The sequence below is a fragment of the Oryctolagus cuniculus genome, chromosome 12, assembly GCF_964237555.1.
Source record: "Oryctolagus cuniculus chromosome 12, mOryCun1.1, whole genome shotgun sequence".
In the NCBI taxonomy this organism is placed as follows: domain Eukaryota; kingdom Metazoa; phylum Chordata; class Mammalia; order Lagomorpha; family Leporidae; genus Oryctolagus; species Oryctolagus cuniculus.
This window is the reverse complement of record NC_091443.1, coordinates 94,757,044-94,774,518: the sequence shown is the minus strand read 5'-3', so window position 1 is coordinate 94,774,518 and position 17,475 is coordinate 94,757,044. Positions and strand designations below refer to the sequence as shown.

The 17,475-nt window shown below is 47.1% G+C and overlaps 2 protein-coding genes and 1 long non-coding RNA gene across 3 annotated transcripts in view; all 3 read left to right on the top strand.

Moving 5' to 3' along the window:
- The window catches only part of LOC138844715 (uncharacterized), a 346,727-nt gene that overhangs the window by 103,925 nt on the left and 225,327 nt on the right, over nt 1–17,475 (top strand). The gene's annotated exons all lie outside the window — the stretch shown is intronic.
- LOC138844714 (trafficking protein particle complex subunit 9-like) overlaps nt 1–17,475 on the top strand; it is a 355,107-nt gene that overhangs the window by 123,832 nt on the left and 213,800 nt on the right. The window lies entirely within an intron of this gene.
- On the top strand, nt 1,148–14,926 carry LOC103346726 (neuroblastoma breakpoint family member 3). Its single transcript, XM_070053453.1, has 8 exons — nt 1,148–2,078; nt 2,308–2,404; nt 6,953–6,993; nt 9,329–9,526; nt 11,107–11,209; nt 11,977–12,182; nt 13,754–13,808; nt 14,650–14,926. Exons 2-8 carry the CDS (start codon nt 2,316–2,318, stop codon nt 14,924–14,926), a joined length of 969 nt encoding a protein of 322 aa, XP_069909554.1. The 5' UTR covers nt 1,148–2,078; nt 2,308–2,315.

Sequence of the window (17,475 nt, the reverse complement as noted above, 5' to 3'; positions counted from 1 at the left end):
AACAAGGAAGAAAGAGTGCAGATTTGTGCTGTCCAATATGGTAGCCACCAGCCACATGTGAGTATTTAAATATGAAATAACTTCAATAAAATAAAACAAGAAATGCAGATTCTCAGTCACATGGCCACATTTCAGGTGTTCAGGAGCCACCAATGCCTGGTGTCTGTTTTACAAGCTTCCTTCTGCCACTCAGCACTGCCCTGGAGCTTTGCCAGGACCAAAGGCTCCCTATCCTTGGAAAAGACTACAGGTGTTTTGGGCCTAGGGGGACTGGGCCCATCTTTGGGGAATGAAAGAATGGATGAAAAATCCCTTGAGGACAAAGCAGTGCAAGAAACCCCTAAGGCAAAGGATGGTTATATTGGTCAAGGGTTTGAGAAATATGGGAAGGCGGGGATGTTGGGAAAAGGATAAAGAAACGTGTGAACCGTTCTGTTCCTTTGTTCTTGACTGGTCCTGGAGCTCTGGATCACACAGGACTACAAGAGGGAAGTTCCTTATACAGATTATTACCCTATGCACAACTGATTCCTACAGTGGGAAAGTACGAGAGGAACAGGGATCTCCTAAGCCCCAAGAAAGGAAGGGCCTTCTCATAACTCAGTGCTGGGGAAAATGGTAGTCCCTTTCACATGTTAAAGAAGGAACAGGACAGTGGCAGGAATGGGAAGAAGTCAGGCTGACTTGAAATGAGGAAGAAGGTAGCCACTTTATCTGGAGGCTGGCAATTTAATTACAGAAGTGTGCAGTCAAAGCCATCTTATATTTTGAAGCGTAAGCTTCTGTGTACACAGAATCCATGCCAAAGGAGAAGGTTGAGTTCTGCCTTCCTTGCCAGCCTGGCTCGCGGGGGCCAAGCCTGTGAGGAGGCAGATGGGAGTGTAATTTGCCCTTCTGTCTGGAAGCCATCTGTGAAGGGAATCCCCTTTGTCTTCTGAACTGCCTTCCAGGCGCAGCCACGGGGATGACACTGAAGATGAGAGCAGCAAGTTCACTGACAATGTTGAGGAAGAGGCCGCACGTGGAAGAGCCAGCAGCAGTGACATTGGTGCCAGGTTCTGCCATTCCCTTCTGAGACCTGATGCATCTGGCACCTGATGGGGACCTAGAATGACAAAGTAGGTTTTTAAATAAGCCACTTCTCAGTCAGATCTCTGCCCTCCCTGAGCTTCTCAGCCGCCTCTCTAGCCCATATCCTTATTCCACTTTCCCTCGGATCTGCACATTGTTTTACTGCTTCTATTTCTTCCTTCTGCTTCCTGCCCCCTCTCCCCACTTTTGCCCATTTACTCTCTGGAGTTGTGAGTTCCGAGTGAGTTGTCAGTTCAGAAAATTGTTTTAGTCCATCTTATTTCAACACCTGTGAATGTTTCTATGCAGGCACCTGTGAAGCCACTGGGCATACTCTGTGACCCCGACAGACAACAGTTCTTGCTCTCATGAAGGCTGCCTCCTATTACATGAGCGAAACCTGAACAAATAATAAGTTAAGTGCATTATGCTTACAATTTATAATTCTGATGAGTGTGATTGTTTTGTCCTGTGTTCCCAGGTCCCAGTTTATCATCTACTGACTTAAAACTGGCTGGTGGTAATTCACATAGCTGTAGAACCCACAATAACACATTTCCTATTGTCATGGTCCTCATTTCTTTTCCATAATGGTGTAAGGAAATTTTGCTTTTCTTTCAAAGGCCACCTTGAACAAAAGAGGCTCTGAGACTCAGGATGTTTTGAGACCAAGGTTTTTAATTGTGGTGCTGTATCCAAGTAGCTGTGGAGATATAGGCAAGTCTAATCCTTCCTGAGCCTTGATTGTCTTCCTGAAAAATAAGGAAGCTGTTGTAGGTCTATGAGGTCACTTCATGCTCTGGGGTGTCTCTGAGTCAATTATGGAATAAGATGTCTGTAATAGAGATCAGTAACAACTGTGGTCAAGAGCATACCCAACCCTGATTAGGTTTCCTTCAGGAGCATCTCGCTGAACCTTTGGCCTGAGAATGCAGAACAAAAAGAGCATAATAGGAGATGCAATGCCTGGTGGGTGGGAGATCCAAGAAGACAAAGAGAAGAATGAGGTGACAGTAGATCCTGGGGTCACAAAAGTGGGTCTGAATGAGTGTACCTTCAAGCTGAGTTCGGGAAGGTCCAGAGAAAAGCAAAGAATGTGCACAGCATCATCACCCTCCCTAAATAGCAACTGGTACTGAGCAGCAAGGAATGAGATAGTGCCCTTATCCAGAACTCCTTGAGTATCTGAACAAGGAGATCGACAGAAGGAACGCAGCCCTGCTTTGTTCTCCCAAGGAAGACCTATGCCAAGAAGAGGGGATGTGCACAGGAGGCCTTACTCCAGACCCCAGAGCCTTGACCCTGGAACTGCCCTTCCAGCAATGCCCATCAGGTAAATGTGGGCATGGATGGATGGAAACACTTGGAGGTGGGCTGGGGATGCCAGTCATTACCTACACAGTTCCTCCTTTTAGGTCAGGAGATACAAAAGAAAGGTTCCCTTGCACCAAAGCAGTGGTGATACTAATCTTCAGCACATCTTCAGCCTTTAGAAAGGTTTTCACAACATTTTCTCCTGAGTTTTGCAAGTAATGCCCTCCCTAGGCATTGGCAACAGGCAATAAAGCCTGATCTATGCCCTGGAAGTGTCCAAGGGAGTGAGGAAAGATGGCCCCAAACCAGACAGTTCCAGTGGGGTGTGACAACTGCTGAGTGTTGGGATGCACTGGTTTTGGATGCAGCCCAGACGAGCAGTGTGTGGTGACATTGCTTCCTTATCCCTGCCACATTTATCACTGCTCAACACATGGATTTTCTCCTCAGACACTCTGAAGGAGTTGTCAGGATTCCCCTACAGAAATGAACTTTGCTGAGGATTTTTCAAAATGGAGAAGGCAGAGGATTTGAGAGGCCACTGGGACAGAATGCCCATGAGATGATGTCTTCTCTTTTCAGCCTCTGAGCACATGGTTACTGAGTGCTCCTACCTAGCTGTTACTGGTGCTGTTATGTGCTGTTGATGCAGAGTTGAATGAAATGTTACCCCAGCTCTCCAGGAGCTCCACCTGGAAAACAAGAAACTGCCAAAAGGCACGGGAAGTGCTGTGACAGACATATGACTTGAGTCCACGGTGGAGGGGGAGTGTTCACCTTGGTGTATGGACACTGATGCAGTTCTTTGAAGTCCTGTTCTACTATTTCTGCTTTTCCAAATATGTAGATTCAACACTATTTAAAGATTTATGTTTTTATTTGACAGAGTATTGGAGATGTAGAGATGGAGGGGAAGAGAGAGAGGGAAAGAGGAAAGAGAGAGAGAGAGAGATATGGAGTTCTTGGTTCCTGGCTTTGGTCTGGTCCAGATGTGGGTGGAAGGGGCCCAAGTACTTGAAGTATCATCCACTGCTCCCCAAGATATTTTGACAGGGATCTGGATCAAAAGCAGAGTGGCCATGACTGGAACAAGGACTCTGATATGGGATGTGGCCTTCCCAAGTTGTTGTTTAACCTGCTGGAAAATGGCATCTGCCCTCCCCCAAAACACTGTTAAATCATAGTAATATGTTAAGAGCATCATGCTTTCAGAATGAAAGAATTTCTTGTCCCACAGCTCCTGTGCCCATCCTTGGTATAGAAGGCCCATGTCACTGTCATACTTGAGATACATGGACCTGTGTGGAAAAGACACAGGACATTGTAGGATTTGAATTCTGGATCTGTCTTTGCTAGTCTGAATGACCTAGAATAAGCCAGCTTACCTCTCCCTGAGTGTAGGTCTCACCATCAGTAAAAGCAGGCAACTGCACCTAACTTGCAGGGCTGTTGAAAAGCTAAGAAGCACTGCATCTTAAGGCCTGATACAGTGCCAGGGCTGAAAACAGTACAGCTTCAACTTTGCCTCTAGTCATTATTGTCCTTGTGACAAACCTGCCTTCTCCCAAGTATAGAAGTCACTGCAGAATATTCAACATTTTCTTTTTTACAAGATTTATATTTACTTGAAAGTCACAGTTATGCAGAGAGAGGAGAGGGAGAGAAAGAGATCTTCCATCTGCTGGTTCACTCCTCAGATGGCCACCACGGCCAGAGCTGTGCTGATGCAAATCTGGGCGTTGGGAGCTTCTTCTGGGTCTCCCACGTGGGTGCAGGGACCTGAGCCCTTGGGTCATCTTCAACTGCTTTCCCAGGCCATAATAGAGAGCTGGAGAAGAAGTGGAGCAGACAGGACTCGAACTAGTGCCCATATGGGATGCCAGCACTGCATGCAGAGGCATTACCCACTATGTCACAGTGCTGGCACCGTATTCAACTTTTTCTGAAGAAGGTATATTTGTTTTCAGAGGGTGAGGAGCATGATACCCTCAGGACATTGGTCCTCATGGAAAGGCCATGCTCTGTGCATCTGGGCTCAGCACAGGCCACTGCCCTGGGAAAAAGCCCTTGGAAAGCCAGCTAAGGGAGCAAGAAGAGCTCCAGTCAAGTAGAAAATCAGAAATCATCTCTGCTCTGCAAAGGGACATCTTAACATCAGATTTAGAGTGCCAGCGAGGTCATTAGAAACCTCAGGAACCAGGTGTGGTGCCTGTCAGTTACAAATGATTATTTGTTTAGTCTGGAAAGACCCCAGAAGTTGAGTTCTATTGCCTCCTTCATGAGATATTCTGTGATGAGAACAAGAGATGGCTGTGTGGTAGCCCCACACTTTTCTTTCTTTCTTTTTCTTTTTTTAGATTTATTCATTTGTTTGAAAATCAGAACTTTAGAATTATTTTTCTAGTTCTGTGAAGAATGTCATTGACATCTTGATGGATATTCAATTGAGTCTGCAAATTGGTTTGAGTAGTATAAATAAGTTAAAAATACCAATTCTCCCAACTATGAACAGTAGTGGTTCTCCATTATTTGTTTCTTCTGTAATTTCTTTGATTCAGATTTTCTAATTTTCCTTGTAGAGATCTTTTACATTCTTATTTCAATTTATCCCAAGGTAATTTGTTCTTTTTGAAGTCATTGCTCTTATTATTTTCATATCAAACTTCTACTTGTTGGTTGTTGCTTTCTTATCCTGCAGCTTCACTGAAGTAGTTTGCCTATTCTAACAGTCTTTGATGTAGATGTTAGGCTTTTCTACATAGAGACTCATGTCATCTACAAATGGAGATGTTTTAACTTCTCCTTTCCTATTTGTATGCCTTTGTTTCTCTTGCACAATTGATCTGACAGAAACTTCTTGTACTATGTTGGATAAGAGTGGTGACGGTAGACAACCTCATCTGGTTCCAAATCTTAGCTGAGATTTTTCCAACATTTCCATTCGCTATGACATTGACTGTGGGTTTGCCACTTACTACCTTTATTATGTTGAAGTATGTTCCTTCAAAATCAAATTAATTCAGGGCTTTTATTTTGAATGGATATTGAATGTGGCAAATGCTTTTTCGTTATCTACTGAGATGATCATGTAACTTTAATCTTTTGTTCCATTGAGGTAATTTGTTATATGTATGATTTCTGTGTTGAACCATCCTCACATCCCTGGGATGAATCTCACTTGTTTGGCACAGTGATCTTTTTAAATACGGTGCTGCAGTCAGTTTTCTAGCAGTTTATTGAGAATTTTTGCATCTGTGTTCATGAGAGATGTTGGCCTATAGTTTTCATTTTTGTGGTGATGCTTTGTCATTGTCCAGTTTTGAAATAAAGGGAATTCTGACCTCATGGAGAACTTGTTAGGAAGGATTCCCTTGCTCTACATTGCTTTGAATCATTTCAGATAAATTGCTGTTAGTTCATCCTTAAAAGTTTGATAGTACCTGTTAACCAGGTTAGTAACATCAGTTGTTACTAATACAGTTACAAACATCACAAAATGGATGGAAGAATCTACGTCATTGGAATTAGAAATCCAACACAGTTGTTATGGTACTGGAAACACCTCTACATTTATTTCAAACTTTTTTTTAGTTGTTTTGGAGATTAAATAAAAAGCACACATTTTGTTTTCATTATGTTATTGCTTTCTCTTGATTTTTCAAATTAAGTTTACAAAGGAATTTAAATAGATAGAAGGAAACTTTAAAGTAACCTCATTCATGTATAGAGGAAGAACATACAGATAATAAAAACTCAAAAGGCAGTTCCTCTAAGCCAAATATGCCCAAGGGAGAGAGAATGGGTTGTAGTGAAGCAGAAGGGGAACATAGTTAGGAGATGTATCACTAACCCAAATGAGCGCCTTGGAGTCATCAAAGATGGGATTCTGAGCAGCAGAGTTTTGTTCAGTCTTTGTACTTCCTTAGAAATGATTCACCATCTCTGGCAAGTTAACCTGAAACTTAGCTGATCCACGAGGTTGGAAGACATTAGAATCCAGAAGCCTATTGAATGAGTCTAGTGTTATTCTGGACCTTAGGAGAGAAAAGTGGACGATAATATGCTATTGGTAGAATAAGGGGAACGAACAGAATCAACAATGTTTCTAAAAAGAATAAATGACAATGAGAATTGAGTTTTAGGAAAGAAAAAGGGGTATAGTATCTTGGTACACTGGGGTTGTTCTCTGAAACACCTTCATCCCAAACCATATTCCCTTCCATATCATCCTCCCTGTATTCATTTCAAACTATGACCCCTAAACCTCCATAATCTCATTTTTAGTTCTAAGCTCTAATAAGATATATGAATTGAAAGATATTTCATATTCTCATTCAGTGACAAAACCTTATAGAAGAGGCGAGAGACTATGCATTGTCTTTATTTACCTGCATTGTGAGAATGTTCACATATTTCCTTGCCGACATTATGTGTTTGGCTAAATGTTCTGGCTCTGATGCAGTGAAGTACAAGTACTGCATGGCTTATGTGGTATTTACATCCTATTGCCTTGCTAAAGACCAAGAAGATCTGTCTTTGAAAATACATTTGACTTTCATAATTTCAGATACAACATTGTGGCCGTGAAGCTTTACACGTACGTATATGGTAAGTAGAGGTGCATTGCATGTAGAAGGTGAACATTTCACTTAGGATCTGTGCTCTAAGGTGTCTGTTTCCAATTCTTACATGTGACCAGCAGACATAGTGTGGTGCTGTGTCTTATTCTATTTGATTTTTGAGTGTGGAGGGCATGAAATCTTGCTCAGACGTTCCCTTCTGTAGTTCAATGCTGATCTCCTACCTTGAGAAAACCTGGTCTCTAGACTGCGGGACTTCAGTTAATACAAAGATGAAGCCATAGACTGTTTTCATCTGCCAATGTCATGCCCTGTGGATGAATGTGTGTCACTTGAACCTCAGGGAAATTCCAGACTGGATGTGTACAATTTTAGCATGCCCCAGACCCCACACAGAAGTGGTGACATGAGTGTCTCAGATATGTTGGCCTATATAGTAGCCAAGACCCCAAGATTACAGTGGTGTTCTTAGCAGAAAGGAATGTCACACACCAGGCAAGAGCCTTAGAGAGAATCACGGATATTAAATAGCAGATCAAATTACATCAGTCAAAGACCCTAATCTCATACTTCTCTTGGACATCTCAAAGAATCTGAAATCCTCGATGATAGGAGTTGTGTTGCATATAGGAAAGAAAGCTTGCAGATGCCTCCATATTTTGGTCCTAGTAGCCCATGAGGCACATATATGCCCTGGAAAATGATGCTGTAATAAGTGCTGCTCCCTTTATTCACTGGCCACTCTGCCAGAACCAGAGAACATGTTCATTTAAATATGGCCAGAGGAGTCATTTCCTGTCCCTCTTCTTTGGGACATTGCACTTTCATGATCATCTCAAGGATTGTGATGAAAGTGAAATGTTGTCATTTGTACAGTGCTTTGCCAAATGCTGGGTATAAATTCACCAAGAAGTTATCACTGTTACTTTGTTTTTATTAACACTACCCTAAATCCACCCCTGTACAATGTAAAGTAGGACATGTAATCTTGTGATGCTTTAGTTTATGATTTTTAAGATTAAGAATTTGATGAATAATTATTTCTGCCATAGAATATGAAGATCAAAGACAGCTGAAAATGAATTTCTTCATACCTTTGATTCATCTCAGAAACTGATATCTTACACATTAGAGTGGGAAGATGCTGAGGGGTTCAGGACCAGCCTCATTAGTGGAATTCAGCTACCATTCAATAGGACTTAGCCAATAAGAAAATTTATCAGGCAATGTTACATAAAAACTGCAGATGGATCCTGTTCAATATGTAGATAAACTGAATGCAAATATGAAAAGAATACCATCAGATTTGCAAGTTTTCCCACATGGATGTTCACTGTGTATTGGGGGGTGGGGGTTCACATCAACTATTTGTGTCAGTTGATATCTTGAAAAGGCTCTTGTGGGGCTCGAATGAAACCCGTAAGTGTCAAGTGTAAAGTGTCCGTCAAGTGATGGTGAAACAGGGCAGGCCCACTTAGAGGAAGACACTGAGGATGTAAGGGCATCTAACTGGCTTTCAGTTGAATGAAATGCCCATGTGCTGCCCCTGTCAGGGCAAAGCCAGCACAACCCTTGAGTGCAACAGAAAGTCTACTGAGATGGGATACAAAACATTTAAAAGTGAACCCTTGGCTTAGTGTTTTGCTGTGCTTTTGTTCCTAACAGATTATTGGGTCTAAGAAGCTGAAGAGTCTGAGAAGAACATCATGGCAGTTTATAATTCAACATCTCTCAGTGGTGGAAAAGCCTTGTGGTCTCTTTTGACATAAAGAAAAGTTGGAGTGACTTTATGACAACCCTTAAAGTAAAAATTGTTAGGAAATGAGTCCTGCCTTAATCTTTTAGAACAGAGGAATGAGAAATATGCTTAGACACTTTTGGGAAAAGGTAGGACTGTGGTTTCAGCCAGGGGTACACAACTGTGGAGGCTGTGTTGAGTGGGTGGTCCCCTTAAGACATTAAGAGGTGGTCCCCTTAAGACTTTCAGAGGTGGTCCCCTTAAGACTTTAAAAGGACCAATCAGGCTTGTGCATCAGCCAGGTGGCCTAGGCAACTGGAAGGCAGTGGCTCCCAAGATTCCATGACACCCCCGGTGTTTTGATTCTGTGACAGTAACTGCCAAGTTACCTGGAAGTGAAGCCCTACTTCTCTCACTCTGTCAGATGTTGAGCAATAAGCAGGAGCTTATGCTCTGAGCTCTGGCACCTGACTGAATCGAGATTAAAGGCGTTAAAGTGTTGTGGGGTGTTTCCTAACAGTAAGTTGGGAGGTACAGTTATCTACAATTATCCTCATCTATCAGTCCTACTGAAAGAGGTTTCATTTTCTTTAACTCCTCTTTTTCTTGGGTGTCTTCTTCCTAGTCCCTGGATATACTCATTTTGCTACAAGCATCGATATGGCACTGACTCTCGGTCCCTCACTTGACGTGAGGGTAGAAACCAGTGAGCAATTAAGCTCTCAACTGGCAAAGAGCCAACGAGAATCAAAAGAACTGAAGGAGAAGCTTCTTAGAGCTGAGGCTAAGGCCTACCTCCTGGCAAAGCACCTGCAGGACCACAGTAAGTTCGTTCTTTTCCCTGTGTTTAATGTTTTATTTCTAAAAAAGAAATATAAATAAAATAGAGAAATTTGTTAATATAGATTGAATGGGAGGCACAGCATTATTCATGTTCCCATTCCACAATAAGTTCTATAGGTTCAGTGTCACCGAAATGATGAGTATTTGATGTCACCTCTTGGAGAAATGACCTGTTTGCTAACCTTGATCCTTCTCTTCTCTCTACCAAATAAGTTACATAGCTACCATGCTCTGAGAAGGATTAGCGTTAGTAGTTGCAGCATCAGTTGGTTGTGCAGGAATAACTGAGGCACAAGTTCAGCCAATTTTCCACATTTTCACTGAGCTGTAGGGTGGGAATTCTGACACTGTCCCGCTCCAGCTGAGTCACTTTGCCAAGTCCCTTCAGGTGCATTTGAACTCTTCTTCGCTCATTTGCTGCCAATGTAGTATTTTCTCAAATGTTATTTTAAATCTTTATCCAATAAATTGGTGGGAATTATATACTACTATAGCTTTGGTGTTTCTGTGACTACTTTAGAGTTACTTAACATAAGTGAAGATGAGCATCTTTTGATTTGATTATTGTATATAACTCTTGTCTATTCTCTGGCTGGATTATGGTCCACTTATACTTTATTTCTTGAACTGTTTATTAAGTAGAGCCATTAAGCCTTTGGTAGTAGTATAAATGAAAAATACATTATATGGGGCCAGCGCTGTGGCATAGCAGGTAAAGCCACCACCTGCAGGTGTTGGTTTGAATCTGGCTGCTCCACTTCTGATCCAGCTCTCTGCTATGGCCTGGGAAAGTAGTCTAAGATGGCCCAAGAGCTTGGAACCCTGCGCCTGTGTGGGAGACCTGGGGGAAGAACCTAGCTCCTGGCCTCAGGTTGGCACAGCTCCAGCCATTGTGGCCATTTGTGGAGTGAGCCAGTAGATGGAAGACTTAGCTCTCTCTCCCTGCCTCTGAATCTCTATAACTCTGCCTTTCAAATAAATGAGTAAATCTTTAAAAAAAAGTTAACTGAAAAAATAAGAAATAAAATATTAATATTTAAAAAAAAGAAGGGATTAGAAAAAATTCCCTGAGGGGCCGGCACTGTAGTATAGTGGGTAAAGCCACCGCCTGCAGTGCCGGCATCCCCTATGGGTGCCGATTCAAGACCTGGCTGCTCCACTTCCAATCCAGCTCTCTGCTGTGGCCTGAGAAAGCAGTAGAAGACGGCCCAAGGCCTTGGGCCCCTGCACCCATGTGGGAGACCCGGAAGAGGCTCCTGGCTCCTGGCTTTGGATCGGCCAAAGATTGAAAGACCTCTCTCTCTGTCTATCTGCTTCTCCTTCTCTCTGTGTAACTCTGGCTTTCCAAAAAAATATATAAAGCTTTTTTTAAATCCCTGAACAAATATAAATAAAATGGAGATTATAAGTGTCCTGTCCCTGGGAGCTAAAGAAACAAAGAGGAGGAAATTCACACCAAGAGCTTGATGGTGTAGCTCCACTTCCTGACAGACAGTGACCTTAGCAGCCCGCTCACCTTTCCACTGAGGCAGGTATATGTGTGTGCGTGTCTTTCCTCAGATTGTGAAGAGTATGAAGATCTCATTGAATCAATGCTGAGGGAGAAGCCGCACTTCCTGGAGGGGCAGCTGGCAGAGGAGCTGCTACCTGCGGAGAATCTCAAGTAAGGGGGCTCTCTCGGGTGGGCAGGTGGAAAGGTGAATGCATCTCTCAAGTGGGGCAGCTCAGCTGGGGAACCAAGAACTGATGTGGCCAGGAGAAGGGCAGGGATTTACATGGTGGGCTGACCCCTCAGCTTTATAAAGCAGGCAGACAACAGAGAAATCACCAAATTGTAGGCTGCAGTGGCTATTTAGAACCTCTTTTTGACTTGAAAAACGAGGCACTTATTGACTTGAAATTCACATACAAAATTGAAGAAAGCGAACCACACAGAGACGTTTTATATCCACACAGTGCTGTAGGATCCTCTCCTCATTAACTGTGTCTCCATCACCTCATGACCGTGGATGCTGTCCTAGATTCTCCCTGTCAGTCGTTATTTCTACTGAAAGCCATTGTGCCTGGCATGTTTCTGTGTCTACCTTTGTGTCCACTCGCTGCACACTGCATTTTTATAAGGAAAGGTCTGTGGCTGGAGTGAGGAATTTAAGGAACATGTTGGTGAGGGAGCTGAGGAAGAACCGTGGTGTTGTTTAGAGAACCAAAAAATCAGCCCAGTGTCTAGTAATCTCGCAAGGTCTGTCTCTCTACTAAAGAGGAATCTCTTGCTCCATCTTTTCCTCTTCCCTACTGTGGGCATTTTCCCACACAGGCAGTGATGCTGCTTAGAGGGCCCTGTGAGCACAGTCTCACCAAATCTCTGCAGAGACACAGAACACACCATGGGGCCATTTCCACCTTGACATTTTCTCTCCTGTCACACCTTAGGAAATGTGGTGTTCAAATTCAAGAGCAGGCCCAAGAGCTGACCCAATTACAGCAGAAGTTACAGGAAGGGAGAGCTCTTTCTCAGCTCATTCATCAAAATCTCCAGGCCCTCCTCACCCTGCAGGACCCTGACAGCTGCCAGAGCCGGCAACTACTCACTGAGCTGCTCAAGCTGACAGAGCACCTTGTTGCCAAACTCAGCACAGGTAAGGTGGCCAAGGCTCTGAGACTTAAGATGGTCTCAAGTTGGCATCCGACTCCACACTTCTTCAAAGAACATTTACCAACAGTCTGTACGTTTGTGTAAACAATTCTGTAAACAGTTCTCTAAACATTTGCGGCCATTTTTGGTCAGGGTACTTGTGTAGGAACAAAGAGTGGGAAATGCAGAGCTTTGAAGGTCCCAGGGCTGCAGAGATCTCCTCCCTGATGCAATTGGCCTTGAAGCAGGAGGCCGCATCCTCTAGCTTTCTTTTTTTATGCTTGGATTTCCATTTTATTTCCATTGAAATACACTTACCTTTTTATAAAGATTGATTTTTTATTTTATAGGCAGAGTTATGGGGATGGGCGGGAGAGAGAGAAATTTACTGTTGAATTGATAGTATATACAGACTTTTCTAAACCCAGATCTGGGATTTTCTTTTTTTTCCCCCAGAGAAACCTTTTGGGGAACGGGAATAGGAGAGGGAGAAGGTGGGGTGGGAGCTTCAGTGAGGCTCCTGATGCTTCCTTCACCAGGGAGGCAGCCATGCACGGTGTCAGAGGTCTTTGCTCCCTAGCAGGGCAGGCAACCGTTTGCCAGAGCACATGTCCTGCCCATGTGTCTCTATCCCTGTGACTCAATCTCAAGCTCTATCACCGCCAGAGAAGGTGTGGTGGGAGGGTGGGTATGGAGGGAAGAGTTACTGTATTCCCTCCAGTTTCAAAACACAGGAGAGAGGATGTGACTGGAGGCAGCTTGTGAGAGGGAACAAAAGCCACAGTGCAAGAGTGGAAAGTCTCGGCTGCTCCTCAGCGTGTTTTCACACACGTGTGACAGATCTTTTGTGGATTTCAATCTCCTTGTCTGTAGAGTGTCAAATAATCTGTTTCACAGTAGAAGTAACACTATGGCCATCTCCTGTGGGATATTCACACCCTGGTAACACTCCCTGACAGCCACAGCCCCCTGCATTTTGCAGCTACCTCTGGATTTCAGCCTAGCAAACCATGTGGCCTTTCTCTTCCCTGATGAAGTTGACTGAGCTCCCGAGTTCTCTAGAACACTATGCCATGCCCTCAGTGTTCCATCTTGGGCATTAGGTCTGACTGGAGCCACTAATGCCCTACACTCTCTGGGTGGCCACAGAGATCCTGGTGGACCAGAGGCTCTGTAGAACTCACACTTCCACCCAGTAGCAGTACACAGAGTTCACTGTCCATTCAGTCTCCAAGACAATGAAGAGCAAATTCGCATTTGGCTGTTCTCAACCCAACAGCCAGGTAGCCTATTGCTGGAGCTGATGTTGTTGGGGGCCAGATGATCTTAGGGTTTCCAGAAAATGAGGCCACGGGAGATGTGGGTAACATCCTGTTTCAATGGAGAGAATGGGATCACCTGGCTCCAAGGACATATGATCAGGCCGGGATGGTGGCCTGGAGACACACTGTAGCCTCTGAGGCTGTTGCCAAAGTCCCAGATGTCTCTCATGGAAAAGTAGAAGTCCTGGTGGCGGTAGCTGTGGTGTTGGACCATTTCCTGAAGGTGTCCTTCCTTATCTGACTTGATTTACAGTCAACCAGACATCTGGGAACCAGGAGGAGCCTTATGTGGACTCTCCCCATACCAGGTAGGTCTGCCAGCCCTGTGGACTTTGACTCTGTAGGGATACCTGAAGTGTCACAGTAGATCCTGGGAGAGACAAAACAGGCTGAGGGAGCCATGGCACTCCCACAGGACCATGTCCTCCTGTCTCAGAAGACAATATTGCATCTTGTCGTGGAGTTGCCCAAAGGGGTTCGCATGGCCTCTTCCACTCACTGCCCAAGAGATAGTCTTAGGGTTGACTCAGACCAAGTGGCCTTTATGTGGAATTCTGGAAGTCACCACAGTTTCCCTGGCTCACAAGAGGAGAGGGCCACTCTCTGGACTACATTCAATTTCTGTCCATGCAAGGGCATTCCATCTGTGGGTGGCACAAAAAGTGATCCATTGAGATCCCAGAGCCAGCCATCAGAAGGCAGAGGGAGCAGTCTGAGGAGTGGGGGTGAGAGAGCCAGAGTGCTGGGGTACAAGACCTCCTCAGCAGGCGTATCTGTCATCATCAAGATATCTGGGGAGTTGATGCCTGAATGGGTCTCAGGGGTGACCCACAGCTTCAGTGAGGCTCCTGGTGCTTCCTTCACTGGGGAGGCAGCCATGCAGGGTGTCAGAGGTCTTTGCTCCCTAGCAGGGCAGGCAGCTGTTTGCCAGAGGACATGTCCTGCCCATGTGTCTCTATCCCTGTGACTCAGTCTTCAGCTTGTCACCGCCAGTCCTCTCAGAGTCACCTTGTGACCAGGGAGTGGGACACCTGCTGGGGCCCATTTTTCCTCTAGCCACAGATGCACTGTTACTGCTTTGGAGGGCGGGCATGAGTTGGTGCTACTCACGTCCCATGTTTGTAAATGTGCCTTATCTCCACACTCCAGCAGGCCAAGTCTCAGGCTGGCCCAGCTGGAGCTTCTCAATGGCCTGCCTAAACCCAGAGTGGGACCCTGGTGGCCCTGTCCTATGGACAACATTGTGGAGGTGGCTTACGATGAGATCTGTGCCAGTGTCTGGAACCTCCAGCAAGAAGAATGCTTCTTCAGGGAAGCCGGCCTTGGCAGTGAGTACCTCTGGGGCAAGGTGATGCTTCGAGCCCCAGGGTTCTCCCCAGTACACAGCCACAGGTCTGCCTTGCAGCCACCAGCCCTAGCTGAGTAACAAGAGCACTGTGTGCTGGAGCAGGGCCCATGGCTTCATGGTAGGAAACACCAGATTACACAGCATGAACACATGTGGAATTTGGGGATCTAAGCATAGTACAGCAACTAGAGTTGGAGTCATGTGGTTCCCCAGAAACACCCCATTAGATAATACCACCTCGTGCCCACAGCAGTGTATCCGACCAGCCAGAGGCTTGTCAGCACAATGAGTCTGGCTAAAAACGATGGATGAGACTAAGAGCCTTCAGCAGCAATCTCTTCACAAACTGCTGAAACTTTGTAACCGCTACCAGTTCTGGAAGAATACAGGAGAGTAGGAAAAGATAAACAGGAGCACAGGGCCCAAATGAAATGAACCCAAAAAGCAGAGGGTGTGAAAAACTCCAGTGGTCACTGAGGTCAAGACTGTGGTGAGGCAGTTAGAAATCGAGTTGAATTGATTGTCCATAACAAACCATGAGAAAAAGAAAACCCAAGACATCCCAGTGTGGAGCTGACACTTCCCAGCAAAATAGCAGAGGTCAGATGAATTGACACCCAGTTAATGAAAAATGTGCTGAAAAAAAGAGCAACAGATATCACTACTCACACGTTCTAGTACCTTTGAGTGATACTGCAGAGATATCTCTATGGAGATACGAGGCCTTAACACGTCTACCAATGACCACAGCATTCAGGGAAGCCCTGCCATTCGAAACACCTAGGAGTCCTGTGGGTATCACCAACCCAGCGACTGGCAGGGTAGGCAGGGAGAGTCAAGTATCCCACCTAGCCTGCCATTAGAATTGTGCGTGCCAGGGCTGAATGTTGCTTGTTGGCAGCACGGGGCAAAGATGGGCACAAAAAACACACTAAGTTGGGGTATAGAGCGCAATAGAGACCCTGAAATGTAGTGGGTGATGGGCGGTCCGAAGACTACCCTGGCAGGCAAGCAAAGCCACTATCTAGATTAAGTGCCTATCTAAACGCCAGCTTCTGAGCCACCAAGACAACCACACTGGGGTATGTACACATCTAGGCTGTGCGTGGGTAAGCCTAGTCCTCAGTGGGGCCTCCCCTGTCTCATTCCATTTGCAGTCGGCCCGACGGCTCTGGATCAGGAGCGGCCTTCCCTAGGTCCTGCCCTGCCCAGGTAGGTCTCCCGACCCCGTGAAGGCCCCGCCCCGGGGCTGGGATCCCGGCAGACTTCCCCGCTATCCCGGGAGGCCCAGGGCTGGGCCGCGTGGTGCCCGCACACCCACTGCCCCCCTCGGCCCCGTGTGTCTGTGGGCCCGGTGGCAGCATGGCCTCCAAGCGTGCGAGTGACACGGAGGTGGCTGTGGCCTGCCCCCACCCCTGGGGAGGCCGTCCCGGGATCCGTGCGGACCCAGTGGCCCCCTAGGACGTCCTGCAGTCCCGGTGGCTGTCCCGCTTTCCACGCGGAGGCTGACCGGAGTCTGGCCCGCAGTCACGACCCAACCACATCACTCAGCCTTCGGTGGGCGGCACGGGGACAGGTCCTCGGGGAATCCCGGGCCACTCCACAGAGGCTGCGGAGGCAGACTGTGGTGGAGGAGGGGTTCTGACGGTGGCCAGAGGGCTGTCCCACCTCGACAAGCCAGGTGCATTGGTGGTGCCAGGTGCGGCCTGGGCAGTCGATGCATGCCGCAGAGCTCCTGCGAGGGTCCTGGAGTGCTTTGGGCGGGGTCAGAGCTCTGGGGTCCGAGTCCATTGTCTGCCTGGCCCCGGGCCCGGGCCCGGGCCCGGCCCGGCCGTGCCTGCGGCTCAGTCCGCGGCTCTCTCCAGCAACCCCTGCAGAGCTGAGAGCTGGCCTCTGGCGGGGGACGAGGACAGCCTCTGGGGCCCACGTGCCCATAGCCACGCAGGCACTGGCTTCCCTGGGCCGGCAGGCAGGGCCCGGGGGTCGACCACCTGCCGCGTTGGTGACCCTGCTGTGGTTTTCCTTCCCACCCCAGCGGGCCCGAACTCGAGCTGCCCTGGCTGGGGCAGTTCCCTGTCCCATGTGCAGCCATCGCGGGACCCCGTTGGCCGTGTCCTGCGGCCGGGCACGTGGCCGTGGCGTACCTCCAGGTCTGTGACAGCGCCTGGGGCCTCCGGCGGGAGGAATGCCACATCTTCCAGACCATAGACATGTTCGGTGAGTCCTCCCGGGGCAAGGTGTCCCCGCTGAGCCACTGGGGCTCATCCCTGGACAGCGCCAGTCTTCCTTCGCGGAGCCAGCTGCGAGGCTGAGTCCCGGGGCACAGGGCCGCCTGAAGCGGGGGGGCGGGTGGAGGGGGGGGCCGGCACACAGGGCCCAGGTCTTGTGAGACCCCATGGGTGGTGGGTGTGAATGAAGCATATCCACGTTCACTGCGGTGTCCGGGTCGGGCCTGCCTCTGGGGTGTGGGTCACACTGTTTGGCCCCGCCTGACACGCAGCTTGCCAGGTCCCGCGGGGCACGTCGTTGCGGCCCCAGAGGCTATTCCAGGGCAGGGCCAGCGCCCGCAAGCCTGCGCGCTTCAGGCTGGCTAGGAAGAGGGGGCCACGCCAGCAGCCTTCAGCCTG